A 19,924-nucleotide genomic window follows, 5' to 3' on the forward strand; every position below is an offset into this window, starting at 1 on the left:
GTTAATATTTGCACTCCTTCAGTACAGTCTGTGAGAACCATAACATGGCTATAGGTAGACCTCAGGGGACATCATCTCACAGAAGGAAGCCTGCACCCATCTATGGTGTGAACGAGCACATGCAGACACTTAAGTAATTTGAGGCTGTGACTGATTGATTTTTAATATGGCGTCTAAACCGGAGCCTAAAAGTGTCGTAAAGCCTTGGAAGCAAGGGTCTCCTTAAAGGAAAACTTCCTTTACTAGGGGGGTGGTCAGTCTTTTACACAAAACTTAATGTGGAACATAAAAATAATATAAAAAGAAACTTAACATTCACTTTAATGCCAGGCAAACATTAAAACCAACACGGTGCAAATTACACCCTATGGGTAAATAATTATCTGCTGACAGGAACCAATAGTTTTCAATTACAAAAGTAAAAAAAGAAATAAGTATTTCCCTTCAGATATTAGAAAACAGATTAAAAAGTGCAAGTCGGCATCTTTACAGTGTTTTTCTTTAGTCCTGCCCAACAATGCGGCAGAGGTGGTCAGTACACGGCAGGAGGGTCACACATCATTCAGGCATCTGAATAATTAAATAGCTACACAACACAATTTTTCAATGTTCAGAACGTATTGATTACAGTAATATTGATACTGGCACCGACAGGCTTTGGACCCACACATTACAGTAGTGGGTGTGCGTCCCAATCTCAAGACATCTCACAGAGAAACTTGGTATAAAAATTCCAAAAGTGGTTAAAAAAATGTTTTTCGGCCTACGCTTGTACGCCGGTTTGGAATTCGGTTCCAAGATAAAACAATGCAATGGCACGTGCCCGCAGATGCCAACGTTTTAGAAAAGTCTTAATTCGAAAAAGATTTGAAAAAATAAAAATAGTCACAGGTGGTATTTTGGCAGATTTTGTTCCCTGATCCATTGTAAGATGTCCGTACGGTAACATATCGGGCCACAGAAGTAGTCGAGGTCGACCATGTTGACAGTATAACGCACAGTATTCCTTTAGACATATGGAACAGGTTTAGGCAACAGTGTAGATCTGCCCAGGCCTGGATACAATGGAGGTATTCTTGTTGTTTTGGTCAAATTAGTCAATTTGCAAGTCGGAAATATCTCCGTCGGAAACTAATTTTTCCTGTTCGAGAAAAATGAAAAATGAAATTACGAGATTGAAAAATTGACATGTAAATTGATTACGAGAATGACTTAAAAACGATTTCCAATTTGGGAGTGGGGAGGACCGAGGATCAATTACTATACAGGTATAAAATAAATATTTGCTAGTCCTATTAAAGCTGGAACCTCTTTGCTGTTAATATGTTTCTATTTTTTTAAATAAATGTTCGTTATATGCACAAGAAACATTATTATAAGGCTGGAGCTACACTGTGAATATTGAGTTGATGCAGGTCGTGCATCCAAAGATAACTGTAGTTTGCGGCTACATCACAGCCTAATGCAAGTTATTGGGTTCCCATTCCAAAAGTACCCAAGCGAATTGTAAAAAGCTCCACACCAGTTGGATTGATTGTCATGGTTGCAAGACTTTGCAGGTAGCAATGCAACCCCATTCACTTGCATCACCTGAGCAAACCAGTGACTATCGCCATTATGATTGCCTGATCTATAGTTATCAAAATGGCAAGATTAATGTGACCATGTGATCGGCTTTTTTACTGCATCCTCTTCATGCACCGACAGCGATCAGAGAATGCGCGGATACAAGATGTTCTGCAGCCTATATGGCCATATGTGCTGAACGAGCTGGAGAGGAGTCAGTTAGGTCATTAATTGTACCATTCAGATCCAATTTCCCTGCAGCACTTCCAGAGGGAAAATTAAGCATTACATAGTTCCTATTAAAATTAATGAGCTATCGGTGTAATGCATAGAAGTGTCGGGTCCTCCAGGGGCTTTTATAAGAAGCTCCGGCAACTAAGTAAGGGTTCTCAATTAAACGGGTACACGGATGGCCTATCCCGAGGGTTAGTTCACCAATATCAGATTAGTATAAAAGTGCTGGACAATTCCTTTAACTCAGAATTCCTTAATATGGAATCCTGTGTAGTGGTTAAAACAAAAAAACAGGATAGATTACCCAGCCTCCTTGCTTTTGTAGCCAGGGAACAAACATGTCCATGTATTGAAGACTGTAGCCCATTAGTGTGTGAACGGCATGGCTATTAATCCCGGCCACCTTCCTGGTCAGCTCCATAGTCAGAGCAATTTTCGTCAGTTCCGGGCTCACACTTGAGCCCGCTTCATCCTTTTCGACCTCGGCATCTCTTGTAAAAACTTCTGCAAGACGGAAGAAGCTGCCGTAGGACATCCTGCTGAGGGTATTCCTGAGGAAGGGATCCTTACTGATCTACAGGATAAAAAAAATATATATAAATCACTTTCCAGCTAATCGAGTGCTCCATAAAGTCACCCAGAAATGACAATTAGCATTCCCTCGAGCAAAAGTACAGTTACAAACTAATGATAATGTTAACATAAAAAACTCAGACAAAGCGGGTTCCATTGTTCTTATGGACAAAGGTCTATACGAGAAAGAAATCTTAAATATGTTAAAAGATTCCAAGGTTTATCAGTCATTGGTTTCTGATCCTATTAACCAAATAAAAAAATCCTTAACAAAACTTCTGGATGTAGGCATACACCTTGGGTCTTATTACAACTAAACAAGCTGAATATTGAAATCCTCCCTGTCCAAGGACTCTTTAATTCCATGCTCCCCCAAAAATGCACAAGGAGAAATTTCCACCACGATTTAGACCAACTCCAGGCATTGGATCATTGTCGTAAAATCTCTTGCAAGAAGTTATAGGCTAGACTTCAACCTTTGGTAGAGTTGTCCCCTAGTTACATTTGTGATTCAAAACAGGTTTTAATTGCTATGAAAGGACATTCAATGGTTGGAAAATTATACCTGGATAACGTGTGATATAAATGCACTGTACACCTCGATACTGCATAATCTAACAATAGTTGCTTTGACTGATCAAATCTGCAAATACACAGATTATATTGAGGAATTTCAGCGATTTATACTTAATGTCACTCACTTTTTATTGACAAAGCAATAATTTCTCTTTTCGGGATACATTTTCATTACAATGCCAAGGATGTTCTACAGGTGCCAAATTTTCACTCTTGATGGCTAATATCTTAAATCGGTGAAAAGATAAATATGTATATACACTTCATTTAACCCTTATGTGTGATTTTTTTTTTTTATATGGAAGCTTCATCGACGACGTTCTTGTCACATGGTGAGGCTGTGGGACGTCCATAGGTAATTTCATCACATACATAAATAATAATGTTGACTATTTTTAATATTCCCCTTACTTTGGATATAAAATGGACTCTATACACATTGGATCTACCCAGAACCATATGGGAACTTAGGGAAGCAATCTTTATGGAGATATGAGCGGTTGTATGATACAAATATACATGGTAAATTTAGGTCTATCCATGAAGTATGGTTGCTTTTCCAGAGGGAATATATAACCCTGCCATGCAATATATATTAATTGAGTAATATGGAATACTTTGTGGTGTGTTATTACCTGCTGGTCCTCTAGTTTGGCTTGAGGCATCCAGCATATACTTGAATGATTTTATGTATTTGTTATAAATAAACTTTATTGATTTTATATACAGGCTCGGACTGGCCCACCGGAGAACCGGAGGATCCTCCGGTGGGCCCAGGCACTGACACCTGCTGGCGGGGCCCCCACTGCTCCAGGGGCCCCCCTGGCCGCCCCCCACCCACCCTCCTTGAAGACGATACTCACCCTGCTCCAGCGATGGTCTCAGCGTCTGCTCTGCACTGCATCTTCTTCCTGCTTGTGTGGTCACGTGGTACCGCTTCATTAAGGCCATGAATATGCGCATATTCATGACTTTAATCAGTATCACATGACCGCACAAGCACAAGCAGGAAGAAGATGCAGTGCAGAGCAGCAGACGCCGAGACCATCGCTGGAGCAGGCAGCAGGGTGAGTATCGTCTTCAAGGAGGGTGGGAGGGTGGCGGCCGGGGGGCCCCCGGAGCGGCGGGTGCCCCTGAAGCAGTGGGAGACACTGGAGGGGGGGCAGAATGCTGGACACCCACTGGGGGCAGAATGCTGGACACACACTGGGGCAGAATGCTGGACACACACTGGGGCAGAATGCTGGACACACACTGGGGCAGAATGCTGGACACACACTGGGGCAGAATGCTGGACACACACTGGGGCAGAATGCTGGACACACACTGGGGCAGAATGCTGGACACACACTGGGGCAGAATGCTGGACACACACTGGGGCAGAATGCTGGACACACACTGGGGCAGAATGCTGGACACACACTGGGGCAGAATGCTGGACACACACTGGGGCAGAATGCTGGACACACACTGGGGCAGAATGCTGGACACACACTGGGGCAGAATGCTGGACACACACTGGGGCAGAATGCTGGACACACACTGGGGCAGAATGCTGGACACACACTGGGGCAGAATGCTGGACACACACTGGGGCAGAATGCTGGAGACACACTGGGGCAGAATGCTGGAGACACACTGGGGCAGAATGCTGGAGACACACTGGGGCAGAATGCTGGAGACACACTGGGGCAGAATGCTGGAGACACACTGGGGCAGAATGCTGGAGACACACTGGGGCAGAATGCTGGAGACACACTGGGGCAGATTGCTGGAGACACACTGGGGCAGATTGCTGGAGACACACTGGGGCAGATTGCTGGAGACACACTGGGGCAGATTGCTGGAGACACACTGGGGCAGATTGCTGGAGACACACTGGGGCAGATTGCTGGAGACACACTGGGGCAGATTGCTGGAGACACACTGGGGCAGATTGCTGGACACACACTGGGGCAGATTGCTGGACACACACTGGGGCAGATTGCTGGACACACACTGGGGCAGATTGCTGGACACACACTGGGGCAGAATGCTGGAGACACACTTGGGCAGAATGCTGGAGACACACTGGGGCAGAATGCTGGAGACACACTGGGGCAGAATGCTGGAGACACACTGGGGCAGAATGCTGGAGACACACTGGGGCAGAATGCTGGAGACACACTGGGGCAGAATGCTGGAGACACACTGGGGCAGAATGCTGGAGACACACTGGGGCAGAATGCTGGAGACACACTGGGGCAGAATGCTGGAGACACACTGGGGCAGAACGCTGGAGACACACTGGGGCAGAACGCTGGAGACACACTGGGGCAGAACGCTGGAGACACACTGGGGCAGAACGCTGGAGACACACTGGGGCAGAACGCTGGAGACACACTGGGACAGAACGCTGGAGACACACTGGGACAGAACGCTGGACAGACTGGGGCCAGAACGCTGGACAGACTGGGGCCAGAACGCTGGACAGACTGGGGGCAGAACGCTGGACAGACTGGGGGCAGAACGCTGGACAGACTGGGGGCAGAACGCTGGACAGACTGGGGGCAGAACGCTGGACAGACTGGGGGCAGAACGCTGGACAGACTGGGGGCAGATTGTTGGACACACGGGGGTAATATGCTGGACACACTGGGGCAGATTGCTGGACACACTGGGGCAGATTGCCGGACACACTGGGGCAGATTGCCGGACACACTGGGGCAGATTGCCAGACATACTGGGGCAGATTCCTGGACACACTGTCTGGGGGCAATGCTGGACATACTGGGACAGATTGCTGGACACTGGGGCAGATTGCCGGACATACTGGGGCAGATTGCTGGATTCACTGTCTGGAGGCAATGCTGGACACACTGGGGCAGATTGCTGGACACTGGGGCAATATGCTGGACATACTGGGGCAGGTTGCTGGACACACTGGGGGTAATATGCTGGACACACTGGGGTAGATTGCTGGACACACTGGGGGCAGGATTGGAGACATGGGCAGAATGTAGATACAGGGCATGATTGGAGACACGGGGCAGAATGAAAGACATGGGGCAGGATTGGATCATGGGGCAGGATGGATACGATGGAGACAGATGGGGCAGGATGGGGAGATCATATGGGGTAGAATGGATACTCAAGAGGGCAGGATGCGAGAACATATGGCTGGAGCCAGGAATGAGATAAACGGGGCCAGGGTGGGGAATATTATTACCATAGGGGCTAATTAAGGGAAATTATTACTGCAGTGATGTATTTATTTTATTTTTTGAGTATACTGTTTTAATTGGGGGGGCGGTCCTGTTACTGTGTAGAGTGACACTATGTCGCCTTTTTTTCTTCATGTGGTGTAATGTAGAAGTTGTGAAAAATTAAGTAATGTGTTCTGCAAGTGGAGCTCAAGATAACTGTGTTATTTCCTGCAGAAATGAGTCCTGGCTGGAAGAAATGATGGCGGTCTGTGCTGGATGAAAGATGAAGGACTTCACCTAGAGACGTCACTGGTGAGTCAGTGTTACCTATACACTGACACTATACACTGTATACTATATACAGAGCTCCTGTGTATAATGTCACCAGTGATCACTGTATTACCTATACATTATATACAGAGCTCCTGTGTATAATACCACCAGTGATCTCTGTATTACCTCTACACAGACACTGCATACTAAGTACAGATCTCCTGTGTATAATGTCACTTAGGCTGCCGTCACACATTCAGTATTTGGTCAGTATTTTACATCAGTATTTGTAATCACACGTAATTGCTCTATGTTTTTACAAAGACAAATCCCTTCAAAATGAAGGGTATATGTACCACCCAGCAAAACTTCCACATATAGTGGGATCTATGCAATAAAGCGATCTCCACTATGGTACTAATATAAAATAAATGTTATTGAACATAATGTTAAAAACACAAATAGGATAAAATTACTACATGTAAGAAAGGTACACAATCCAATAAAAGGGACTATACTGCCATGGGAGATTGCAAGATGGCTCAGGCTGAATGCAGTATATATACAATGAGAAATACCTATGCTATGATATGAGAGTCCATGGATAGAAAGCTGCCTCTATCAACGATACCTAGCTTAATAATATGGTGTCCTAAATCAGACCCCACAAAAATACATGGCATATGCTAGAGGGACGCCGGGGTCATTGCAGCAGGCGAACAGTAAGGTAATATCCTTTTACTACCTCTAGCATATGCCATGTATTTTTGTGGGGTCTGATTTAGGACACCATATTATTAAGCTAGGTATCGTTGATAGAGGCAGCTTTCCATCCGTGGACTCTCATATCATAGCATAGGTATTTCTCATTGTATATATACTGCATTCAGCCTGAGCCATCTTGCAATCTCCCATGGCAGTATAGTCCCTTTTATTGGATTGTGTACCTTTCTTACATGTAGTAATTTTATCCTATTTGTGTTTTTAACATTATGTTCAATAACATTTATTTTATATTAGTACCATAGTGGAGATCGCTTTATTGCATAGATCCCACTATATGTGGAAATCAGTATTTGTAAGCCAAAACCAGGAGTGGGTGATAAATGCAGAAGTGGTGCACATGTTTCTATTATACTTTTCCTCAAATTGTTCCACTCCTGGTTTTGGCTTACAAATACTGATGTAAAATACTGACCAAATACTGCTAGTGTGACAGCAGCCTTATGGTGATAGTATTGTGTTTTTTTTTTTTTTTTTTATTTCTGATCAGTATTGTAGTATTCAGTCACTGTGTGGTGGTAATATGTGGTCTGGAAATGGTGTTGTGGTATTTGTCCCTTGTATGTGCTATTTGGTCACCAAGTGGTGGTAATATGTGGTGTTGACACGGTGCGGTGGTATTTGTCCCTTGTATGTAGTATTATTCGGTCACTATGTGGTCTGGTCATGGTGTGGTGGTATTTCTTCCTGTATGTGGTATTATTGGTCTTGGTATAGTGGATTGTGTTGTGTATGGCAGTCATTTGTTCTCTCTGATATTAATTAGGAGAAGATTCTTTATTTCCATTAGAGTTTTAATGCTTTGTACACAGCGGCGGAGATGCACTTACAGGGGTTTCCTGTGGAAAAAAGTAATCACCTCTCCACAGGATAAGTGATAACATATTGATTGGTGGGGGTCTGACTGCTTGGACCCACTCAGCAAAATGTGGAACTTTTTATCCCCATTAGACTGGAGTGGCATGTCCGACTAGATCACTGATCCATTCATTCCCTCAGTGGCTGCACTTGTTTTTTTCTGGAAGCCCCAAAGAGAATGAATGGAGCTGCGGTCAGAAATCCCACCTGCCGCTGCATTTTAAAATAGTGATAAAAGTGTCCTGTCAGGGATAAAACTTCCCCAGTTTCTAATGGTCGGATCTAAGCGATCACCTATCCTGTGGAGCCCATGGATCAGTGATAACTTGTTTTAACCAAGAACCCCATTAATGTAAACTACCGTAATTATACATCCCAGTTATTGGGGCACACGGTAGATGTGCAGCAGCCGCCGGTGTTTTACAGCCGATGCTCCACTATAATGACAGATATTTGCATATAGCTGTAGGGTGGGCCCCTAGAGTCCATTCCTCTGGTGGGCCCCAGACACCCCAGTCCGACGCTGTTTATATATACACACTCCTTGTTCCTTGATTGGTTCTGGGTAGATGTGATATTTACGGAATGTGACCCATTTATGTTTAGGGTATTGTAAGGACTAATATGTATATCTATACACATTGGGATTGTACTATGAATAAGACCTGAACTGTTGGAAATGCCTAATGTCCATCCCGAATATATATTTTTTTTTTTTGCACAATTTTCCAAAGAGGTTTTTGAATTTTTAACATGGAATAATAAAGGATTTTGATTTGAATTATTTTTTGGACACGATGCTGGATACACCCAACATTTGCATCTTTAATGAACACATGACTCAGTACTATGTAACTATAAATTGTCTTTAATGATTAACATTACTTATTGTATTTATAGAGCTGAGTGAATCGATTTGCAGGATCCGTGCCCAGCAACCAGGTCAGTAATCCACCTTTGATTTGAATTATCTCTTGTGGACGTGATGCTGGATACACCCAACATTTGCATCTTTACCAGCTGCCGACCCAAATTCTATCCCTGCACCGCCCTAGAAGAATGTCCACGAACTGCATTTAAACTAGGCAAGTTGGATTTCAACTTTTTTCTACCTTTATCTGTGAGCATCTTTGAACTTAGAAAAAAAGTACATCTTAGTTAAAGGGAACCTGTCACCCCCAAAATCGAAGGTGAGCTAAGCCCACCAGCATCAGGGGCTTATCTACAGCATTCTGTAATGCTGTAGATAAGCCCCGATGTATCCTAAAAGATGAGAAAAAAAGGTTAGATTATACTCACCCAGGGGCGGTCCCGGTACGATAGGCGCCGCGGTCTGGTCCGGGGCCTCCCATCTTCTTACGATGACGTCCTCTTCTTGCATTCACGCTGCAGCTCTGGCACAGGCGTACTTTGTCTGTCCTGTTGAGGGTAGAGCAAAGTACTGCAGTGCACAGGGGCCGGGAAAGGTCAGAGAGGCCCAGCACCTGCGCACTGCAGTACTTTGCTCTGCCCTCAACAGGGCAGACAAAGTACGCCTGCGCCGGAGCCGCAGCGTGAAGGCAACAAGAGGACGTCATCCTATGAAGATGGGAGGCGCCGGACCGGACCACGACACCCATCGGACCGGACCGCAGCGGGACCGCCCCTGGGTGAGTATAATCTAACCTCTTTTTCTCATCTTTTAGGATACATCGGGGGCTTATCTACAGCATTACAGAATGCTGTAGATAAGCCCCTGATGCTGGTGGGCTTAGCTCACCTTTGATTTTGGGGGTGACAGCTTCCTTTTAATAAAATTGCACAAAGTTTCAGTCTACACGCTTCGGTTAATTTCCTGAACCCCTGATATTCAGTTTTTACCCTAAATCCAAGTTTCAAATTTCTCTAGTCTGGGAGTGTCCTTCACAGTAATATAGGATGGATGTGAGGTCCATGTATAGAAAGGGTGATGTTGTCTTCAGCACAGCTTCTATCCTGTACATGTGTTTTCCTCTTTTTCTATACTCTGCAGTCTCTGAAACTGTACAGGCTTCCCCACCTCTCCACTTGAGAGATTTCAGGCTGGAGCAGAGGGAGCTATGAAGAACAGGATATCTGATGGATTTGTAACATTTTTGGAAATGCACTGAGCTAGATAATAGCTCATTATCAGAACAGCTTCTATCCTGTATACTCTGCTTTCTCTGAAACTGTACATGCTTTCTCACCTCTCCGCTTAAGATTTGAGGTTGGAGCAGAGAGCCATCAAGAACAGGATGTCTGATAGATTTGTAACATTTTTGAAAATGCACTGAGCTAGGTAAACGCTTACAGACACTCCGCAGCAGCAAAACGATAGAAGGTTTTTAATGAAGACTATTTAGAAAGTTGCATTACTTTGCCTTTAGAAGTAAATGAACCATAAAATTCTGTGTGATGATATCCATAGAATTTACGTGCAGACGGGGGGTGGATGTGCTCAAAGTGATGGGGTAGGTAAATTTTAGAAGGAGCTAAAGGTTAGTCGGCCCTCACCTTTGCATTGATAACTACGGCCTGTTCCTGCAGTAAGGCCACCAGCTTCCGAATCACTTCATCCTTGTCCTCCGCAGCCGGCCCATCATCAGTAGTGACATTATTGTTGTCTGTAAGTGTAGAGAATCACACGCTAATTCATATATGACCTACAATAACAGCATAAACAGTACAACATCTACTTTACAGAAGTGCAACCATTCCTATCAAACACTTAATAACCATGTGGAATCTGGTTTCTTTTTTTATTCTAAATGTACTGAAGCTAGAAAATCATTTGCTAGCAAAAATAATAATAAAAAAATAAAGTATTTAAGCTTTAACTACAAGGGAGGAAGAAAAGCAAAGAAAAAACAAAACACATGTATCTTCCAAAATATGCACTGTCTAATGACACACGGACAATTTTTCCGCATACAGAAACAAAAAAAAAAAGGACTATTTTTGGGGAGTGTCAATTTTTCTCGGATGTGGACAATAAAATAATAATAACAATAATAATAATAACAACAATAATAAAAATATGTTTCTCCGCCTTATCTATTCTGACAGTTTGTGAAAATCGGCCTATTATTTCACGGACTTGCATAAATGATGTTTGTATACATTACAAGGGAAACAGACATTACATGGCGCCAATTTAAACAATGGTCACCAGATTGTGCCAGAAAAAAAAACCTAGATATATACTAAAACACTCACTGACCATGGAAAAGTAGAAGAAATAGAAAGAAGGTAAAAGAAAAACCTCATCATACTTCCTTGGAGGACGAATACTGGAGGAGCAGGACCCTTCTGCGGCTCCTGAGGACTCTTTAGTCTTTTGTGTTTGAGCAACGTCTCCAACTTTTCTGCAGCTAAAGAGTAAATCTCGGAGTCTTCAAGTCTACCTAATAATGCATAAAGAATGAAAACCATAGAAGCCAATACGATTATGGACATATCAAACTTATAAGATTTTTTTTTTGTCACATTTTAGTTGATAAAAACAAATACATTTTGACTTGTAAGTCCATGTTCTAAGACCCGTCATTTTTTTATTTTTCCCGTTGGTGGGGCTGTGTGAAAGCTTGTTTTTTTTTTTTTTTTGCATGCCAAGATTTAATTTAGGGTACATAGATGTTTTGATTGTATTTTATTGCTTTTTTGGAGGTCAAAAAGCAGCAATTCTGGCATTACGATTTTATTCTGTACCAGTTAAATAGTTTTATGTTTTGTAGATACGGTGATACCCAATATGTTTATTTTTCAATTTAGTTTCTTTATGTAGTATTTTTTTAAACTTTTTTTTAACCCTTCATTAGATAGGCTGGGGGCTACAAAGAAGTACAAATATGGTGGCGTCGACTGGACCTTAACCACTCGTGATAGTGTCGAGAGATTGACATTGGCATTTAAGTGGTTAAACAGCCGTTAGAGGTAGGGGATTCTCTTTATTACTGATCGGCAGAGGTCCCAATGATTGGATTCCCAATCCTCAGGGACTTATCACCTATCCCATGAACGGGAATTAAGTGGCGACTATGGGGACACCCTTTTGACCTCCATGTTACCTTGAGCAATCTGAGCCGCTGCCGCCGTCTAGATCTGTGTCAGTACAACAGTGTTTCGCGTGTTCTGCATTAAAAGGTAGCCAAAAAAGAAATAAAATACATAACATATCCATACCAGTTTCCTGAATCGGAGCATAAGGCTCCTCGTTCCACGATTTCACAGGCAGAAAGTCAGGCCGGGCAGGTTTGAAGTCCACCTCCGGAGTATTCTCTTTGTGAGTTTTTTTCTTAAGTAACTTTTTAAGAGAGAAGGAACGGCTGGGCTTTTTTGGCAAGTACTTCTCATAGGAGCTGGTGTCGTATTGCTTCTGATCTTCCTCTGTTAAAGAAGTTGTAGAGGTCATCACCGTACAGGCAAGTAACGGGTTAGGAGACTTGGGCCGTTTGATGGAATCCCCTTTGGCGGTGGCTTTCCCGTGGTCCTCAAGTACAGCCTCAATAGAGTCTTTGGATTTACTCTGAACGCTTCCATTCCTGTCCTTTAGTGAACCGCCCTTTTCCTTCACCTGGCCCGGTTTTTTCAGCAGCTTCTTAATATTGGTTTTGAAGCCGTGTTTGGTCTCTTCCACCCGATTGATCTCTTCGTGTAGGGAATTCCAGGTACCATGACGTCCCTGTGCTGGCGACTCACCGAACGCCGGGCTCCTGCTCCTTTCATCTCTTTCGGGCTCTTTGCTTCTTTTTCTATCTGACTTTTTAGATTTCTTTGGAAATAATTCCTTACTTTCTTCATGATTTAACCTTATGAGATGGAGGTAAAAAAAAAGACCTTCTGTGGCTATGTGTATTTCACCAATCAACACCTGCACCCCCGAGTACCCACTAAGTTGTGAACATCAGTCTTCCCCTTTCCTTGCAGGAAATTAATGAATTATGTCCAGCACAAGGAGGACCACATAAAAGAGAGAGGGGAATTTAATACAAAAAAAGAATACGAGTCTTATGGGTGTTGTTGGATGTAGGCAAAAAGGAGGGGATTTGTATTTTGTTCCATTCCATTTAAGTTTGAAGGGTACCTGTCAGCACAAAAAATTAAATTTACCTGCAGATATAGCGTTAATCTGCAGGTAAATGGCATTACATTGCTACCTGGCTGACTTACTGAAAGTGCAGCTACCAGGAGAAAATTAACTTATTTCTTCCTGGGAGCCGCCGGCTTTCAGTCATGGGGGCGGTGCCTGGTGTGGTTGGAGTCATTGCTCTATATACTATAAGCACAGCCCAGCACTTTGATTGACAGCTGATAGTGCAGAGCCAGCTTTCAATCAAGGTAAATAGCGTTACATTGCTACCTGGCCGTCTTGCTGAAAGTGCGGCTACTGGGAGAAAATTAACTTATTTCTTCCTGGGAGCCGCCAGCTTTAAGTCATGGGGGCGAGCACGGTGTGATTACAGTCATAGCTCTCTATACTGTGAGCGGCGGCTGCAAAAACATCCCAGCACTTGGGCAGCCGGATCTGCACTGCATGAGGTCAACCAAAATGCCGGCCCGTGCTTACAGCCACTGCGCACAGTATAGAGAGAGAACCCTAATCGATCCCTGCACCGCTCCTATAACTGAAAGCCGGCGGCTCCCAGGAGGAAAGAAGTTCATTTTCTCACAGTAGCTGAAATTTCAGTAAGTTGGCCAGGTGGCAGATTTAACCCTATATTTGCACGTATCTACCGTTATTTCCTGAGGTCACAGGTTCCTTTTAAAGGTAGGTTGACACATGACAAATATGCTGAGAATTTTCTGAAAAATCCACAATGTATAACAGCAGCAAAAGCATCTGAGATTTTACAAAATCTCATCCAACGGCTGAGAATCGAAGCAAAAACTGACCAAGGGTGCAAAATTAATTTGTAGTCTATCAATCCATGCCATTTTCTAAATTATATGGGGTGAAACGTGCAAATCCCAGATTCAGCACAGATTTTATCCGCTCAATTGATATCCTGCATCAACATACCCTAAATTTACCTCAAAAAACTAAATGAAGCGTACCTGTGACTGTACTTCTTAGGGTCATGGTACGAGCGCCCCACGTGTCCTAGGTCCCTTCCCTCATCTTGACTCAAGGATCGTTTTAAGAAGGCTTCCAAGACGCACTTTGTTTCCGCTTTCACCTTTATCAGGCTGAGGTCGCCATTTGTGGGGTTACCGAAAGTATCCATTCCACATCACTGCTCTAAAATACAACGAAAAATTATTACTAAGCATAAAAGTTAAATGCTCAAAAAATACTTAAAAAAATAGGTTTAACATCAAAACAAACAATCGGTCAATTTTTTCCCCGTCACGTATTTCCTTTGAACTGTCGTTAATAGAAAATGTTAATGGCGTCTTTAGAAAAGGGCCTGGGGCTCGGACTGTCTGTTTTCGGAAAGAACAATCCTGGAAGATTTGTTCTTAGAAGTCTACGTTGTACAGTTCCTCCTGGAAAAGTGACCTTTCTTAAAGAAGGATTCTAAGGGTCTGCACAATGGTGACAACTACGAAAAAAAACGCTCCTGTATTGTCATTTCGTGGGGGATACAAGTATTTACACTAGTGCTGATCCTCGACCACAGAAACACATGGCAGTGATATCCAAGAGGCGCTAAAATTATCCTCCCCGTCATCGGGAGCATTTCTGACTCCTTGGAGGATCGGAATTTGGGATTTTCCCACTGTACAGGTGCAGATCGTGCTTTTAATGTATCCTGACTCACTGGATACAGATCATGTCTTAGCGCCAAGGAAAGACCTGGTTTATGATCAAGGGTGTAACTTGAAAGAACTTTGCATAGTTGTCCCAGAAAACACTTCCTGATACTTTGTCCTCTCTGATTACATAGTAATCTTAGTATTAGATACCTAGACAGTAGCAACGTAAAAAAAAAAAAAAAATCAGATTGCAAGCTAATGGAGAGAAGAAGAAGCAGAAGCAGCAGCAGCAGCAGCAAAAGAAGCAGCTGCAGCAAAAGAAGCAGCAGCAGCAAAAGAAGCAGCAGCAAAAGAAGAAGCAGCAGCAAAAGAAGAAGCAGCAGCAAAAGAAGAAGCAGCAGCAAAAGAAGAAGAAGCAGCAAAAAAAGAAGAAGCAGCAAAAAAAGAAGAAGCAGCAAAAAAAGAAGAAGCAGCAAAAAAAGAAGAAGCAGCAAAAAAAGAAGAAGCAGCAAAAAAAGAAGAAGCAGCAAAAAAAGAAGAAGCAGCAAAAAAAGAAGAAGCAGCAAAAAAAGAAGAAGCAGCAAAAAAAAGAAGAAGCAGCAAAAAAAAGAAGAAGCAGCAAAAAAAAGAAGAAGCAGCAAAAAAAGAAGAAGCAGCAAAAAAAGAAGAAGCAGCAAAAAAAGAAGAAGCAGCAAAAAAAGAAGAAGCAGCAAAAAAAGAAGAAGCAGCAAAAAAAGAAGCAGCAGCAACAAAAGAAGCAGCAGCAAAAAAAGAAGCAGCAGCAACAAAAGAAGCAGCAGCAACAAAAGAAGCAGCAGCAACAGAAGCAGCCGCAGCAGAAGCAGCAGCCGCAGCAGCAGAAGCAGCAGCCGCAGCAGAAGCAGCAGCCGCAGCAGAAGCAGCAGCCGCAGCAGAAGCAGCAGCCGCAGCAGAAGCAGCAGCAGCAGCAGAAGAAGAAGCAGCAGCAGAAGCAGCAGCAGAAGAAGCAGCAGCAGCAGAAGCAGCAGCAGAAGAAGCAGCAGCAGAAGAGATTATGCACTTTCCTTTCCCTTTTGCTACAAACAAAGCCTAAAACTTTGTACAGTATTGCTTAAAAAGAAAAAAACAAAAACAAAATCTAACTTTTTGTCTACAGCTCCTATGCAGATGTGTGGGTCTACATCCCGTCCAACTGGAATTTGCACTTCAGCATTTCGGTGCATCATTTAGAGGAGGACTTTGGCAAGATCTCATCAGAGTGACGACACCGTAATATGCAGACCAATTTCTGCTGCATATACACCTTGCGTTCATACAATGTATCTTAAAAGTACAATTACACATATTAGAAGTGCTGCAGATTTTCCATCAAAATTTTGGACAAAATACGGCAGAAGCCAAGCAGATGAGCTTTGATCAAATCTGCGGCATGTCAATTTCTGCTATGATTGGTCGCAGATCTATGGAGTAGGACAGGTAAATCAAAATCTAGAACTAACCCCAATTTGTGAGGATTATTAATTTGTAATCGTGACACATAGGAGATGTAGACAAAGAATTGTTTGCAAAGAGGGAAAATATTCATGGCCATTATCTCTATGCAGGTACAACACAGTGATGACCTTTTCTACAGCAAAGCCCTCTCTGCTCAGGAATGACATTGGTCCGGATTTTGTTCAAATAGTAAATTCCAAGAAATGGTCTAAAAAAAAACCTAATCGCATATTTTGCATAACATCATTGTTTGAACATGGCTCCGAGCGTTATAGATCCAAGTAAACAGACCGGTGACCTATGAGAAAAGGTCTACGCATTGTGTTTCGCATGCTGGTCTGGAAGGCATAAAGGTTGACTTTGAGAAATAGCTCCCCCTTTGTCCACTGGCAGAGCCTGGTTTTGCAGTTCAGCCCCATTCATAACAATTCAACACATTGCCTCTCTTGTTCATTGGCTCAGACTTTTTTTTCCTAACCTCATACTCCATTTTAAAGCTTGATCCATCATGAAAAGACTAAGGGCGGGTGCAGACAATCATACATTTTCTCATCTAAGAGAATCGGGTCGATTATGAAAAAAAAAATAAAAATCATACTGATCGCAGTATGCTCCGATTCTCTTGGATGAGGAGAAGATGGAGGAAAAAAAATCTCCATTGTGTCAGTCTGCTGAAATCGGACTGCACTCAGATGCCATCCGAGTGCAGTAAGATGGTTTCCACTGAGTGGACCGCGTGGTGGTTTCTTGTGCGGTCCTAAAGGATAGGAGACACCTTGTCATTTACTTATGTGTGTGTGAAAAACACTGATGACACGGAACCATTTTTTTTTGCCTAGCAGAGAGCGACCCTTCCTCAGAAGCCTGGGATGGAACCTTGTGATTGTAGCACTGAAAATGTTGCAGCTCTGAACGATACATGATGAACACCAGAAATAAAATACAATGTTTGTTTGTTCCTTTGTGACATCAAGATGATACGACTAAATTCCTAAGTCCATCGCACTTTGTGCAACCTGATACTTTACTACAGGGTCACACCCGTGTCTACACAGCAAGAGCACGCAGCGTGGAAGGAAAACAATGTGCCGGGTCTGGAAGTGTGTGTGTGTGTGTGTGTGTGTGTGTAGGGGATGACATCTGTTTAAGGGCTCATTCAGACATCTGATTTTTTTCCCCACATACGATGATCAAATGATTGAGGTATCATCGAATTTTAAAAGAAAAAAATTCCTCCTTTTCCATTCTGAAAGTCCATGAAAATCGGACTGCACTCAGATGTCATCCAAGTGCATCCGATTTTTTTTCACGGACTCAACTCCGCGGACGCGTGAATGGCGCCATTGACTATCAGTGCTACCCGTGAAGATCACAGACACAAAAAAATCGAATACATGAGACTTAAACTATCAGTATTGTGGAAACAGTAAATATTTACATTTAGAATCAGATTTATTAGTAAATATCAAAATGTTACAATAAAGGGATGAGGAAGTGAAACTTTACAGAAGAGGTAAGTGATAGGTAAAAGCCCCAAAGGCAGAAACTGAAGCAGCGAGTTACTTTTATCAAATTGATAATGTGGGACCATGCTGAAAAATAGGAGTCGACAAAGTGTGTCTGTTGTAAGAGGAGGCTTGGAGGGTCACCGGTTATCAAAATGAATGGCAACCCTGGTGGAGAAATAAAAGCTGCGGACCCCCGTCCTATAAGTGCTGCCCGCTCCCTTGTTTTATATCTAGTACTCGTATTTTTTTTTACAAGCCGGGTTCATTACAGGGACGTCACAGCCTGTAAAAACTGACAGCCTGCTGGCTGCATTAATTAGTCACATAGTAAAGACCCATAAGTCGTGTCATTTCTCATCAGAGACTGACCCCACCATGCTTTACACTGCAGCTTCTCCAAAGTATATTGTGCAGAAATAAAAGCCTATCTGAATGATTGCAAAAAAAAAAAAGAAAAAGAAAACCTGATTTTTAAAGGACCCCATACACACTAAAGAGAAGCTGATCTGTACGATGTAGCAGGATCGGCCGCTCATCTGACATAACAGGTGAACAAACCCTACAAGGGGGCAACTCAGTGATCGGAGGAGGGGTTATTAGTCTTAAAGGGGGATTTTCGATTTTACAAAACCTGTTTAAAAAAATAAAATTTATAAAAAAAAGCTTTACTCACCCTCCTTGGGTCCGGTGCTGAGTTTCTGCTGATGCTCACAGTGTGTTATTGTTGACAGCGCTGCAGACGATCACAGAGCTCCACCCAAGTAAACGGCATGAGCCCCTCAGAGCTTCTGACCTCACTGATTGGCTGCAGCGCTGTCATCGTGATAAGCAACACTACAGACTCAGCCACTGGTAAAAATGGCACCTGCTTTGGAGGTAGACATGGGCCCTCTTACCTCTTGGGCTACACCCAATGAATGATATGTCCAGCGCTGGACCAGGGGAGGGTGACTAAACGGGAAAAGACAATTTCGATATGGGCAATCAATTTTCAGCTTGGGGGCATGTAGGATTTTTTTTGGGGGGGGCTGATCATAAGTCCATCAAGGCGGATGCAGTGAGACTTTTACGCTTGCGGTCAGTGAATGGAAGTTTTCTTCTTTTCATTCCTCAGACCTGACCCCGATCCAGGCAGATACATTGTATGGAAGGGAAGACGAAAACGGCCCTATAAAGGGATGGAGCGACGACAGCTCGCTGACAGTCTATTGTGAATCCCTAGGAGATAAGCGGCGCCACACATGCACACATATTATATATATATATATATTACTATATCTAGGGCTGCTTCACTGCCTACTGTGTGCATTATCCTCAATTATACCATCTTCTCTCATCCCTCTGCTCTCACATCATTATCGTCTGCGACATTTACCAAAACAAAGTAAAAGTCGCACAACTTTCAATTGTCGCAGACTGACCAAACAAGACCCGTCCGTTCATCCCAGCCTGTACTCACCCTCCGCACACTCAGCAGCTGCTCCGGGGAACCAAGGACTGAGGACACCGGACCGTCCTCCTGCCGAACCGAGACCATCAATGAGCCGCAAAACTTCTGCAAGAGTCGGTACTGCTGACAAGTGCACTGCGCCTGCGCGATCTGTCCGCCCGGGGTTGGGCTCTGACGTCACGAGGGTTACTTTTTTTTTTTTTTTTCCCTTTTCTGTGTGAGGTGACGAGTTTCCTCTTTAGTTCTGTGCCGGATGTACTGGGACTACAAGTACCAGCATGTCCCGAGGAGGGGAGGAGGGCAGAAAACCATAATGACATAACCTGAGCTCTCGTAAACTGTCAACCATTGAGTTCCTGTTAAAGGGGTCATTCTCAACCCCTTTAATATTGCAAAACATTTGCACTTTCCCGCAAAAAATCCTCCTCAAAACTCAAACGCAAAAAGCCTCAAATGTAAACATTTCTCAAAAACTGCTCAGTTTCCTCTAAAAAAAATCAGAAAAAATGCTCCGCCGGCCTCCATTCATCATCATTTTTGCGCCTGTCTTTTGAGTGTTTTGAGACTTTTTTTTGTTTGCGCCCAATTCATTATTCTAGTTGAGCTTTTTTTTTTTTGCACTTAATAATTCCAGGTTTTTTTTTCACCTGATTAATCAAGTGCAATTTTTTATTTATATTTATTTTTATTTATTTTTTTTAAGTCACTACATTTAGCATCACCCGTCCAACTTCCCTGGTGTAATTTTC

At 43.2% G+C, this 19,924-nt stretch overlaps 1 protein-coding gene across 1 annotated transcript; it reads right to left on the reverse strand.

The window, feature by feature from the left end:
* Positions 1–303: 303 nt before the first annotated feature.
* Positions 304–19,533, reverse strand: BCL2L12 (BCL2 like 12). The gene is made up of 7 exons (XM_077259775.1): positions 19,185–19,533; positions 14,103–14,286; positions 12,231–12,856; positions 11,321–11,452; positions 10,563–10,672; positions 2,105–2,374; positions 304–1,141 (listed from the first exon to the last, which is right to left on the reverse strand). The coding sequence occupies exons 2-7, from the start codon at positions 14,270–14,272 to the stop codon at positions 1,094–1,096; spliced, it is 1,356 nt and encodes a 451-aa protein (XP_077115890.1). The 5' UTR covers positions 14,273–14,286; positions 19,185–19,533; the 3' UTR covers positions 304–1,093.
* Positions 19,534–19,924: the final 391 nt, after the last annotated feature.

This window comes from Ranitomeya variabilis, chromosome 4, assembly GCF_051348905.1.
Source record: "Ranitomeya variabilis isolate aRanVar5 chromosome 4, aRanVar5.hap1, whole genome shotgun sequence".
Classification (NCBI taxonomy): Eukaryota; Metazoa; Chordata; class Amphibia; order Anura; family Dendrobatidae; genus Ranitomeya; species Ranitomeya variabilis.

Coding starts and splice junctions, on each gene's coding strand:
- BCL2L12 (XM_077259775.1), bottom strand. CDS start 14,272: ATGGATACTTTCGGTAACCCCACAAATGGCGACCTCAGCCTGATAAAG. Junction 10,673..11,320: donor AGTATTCGTCCTCCAAGGAA/GTATGATGAGGT, acceptor CTACACTTACAG/ACAACAATAATGTCACTACT. Junction 2,375..10,562: donor CCGTAGTTATCAATGCAAAG/GTGAGGGCCGAC, acceptor TTTATCCTGTAG/ATCAGTAAGGATCCCTTCCT.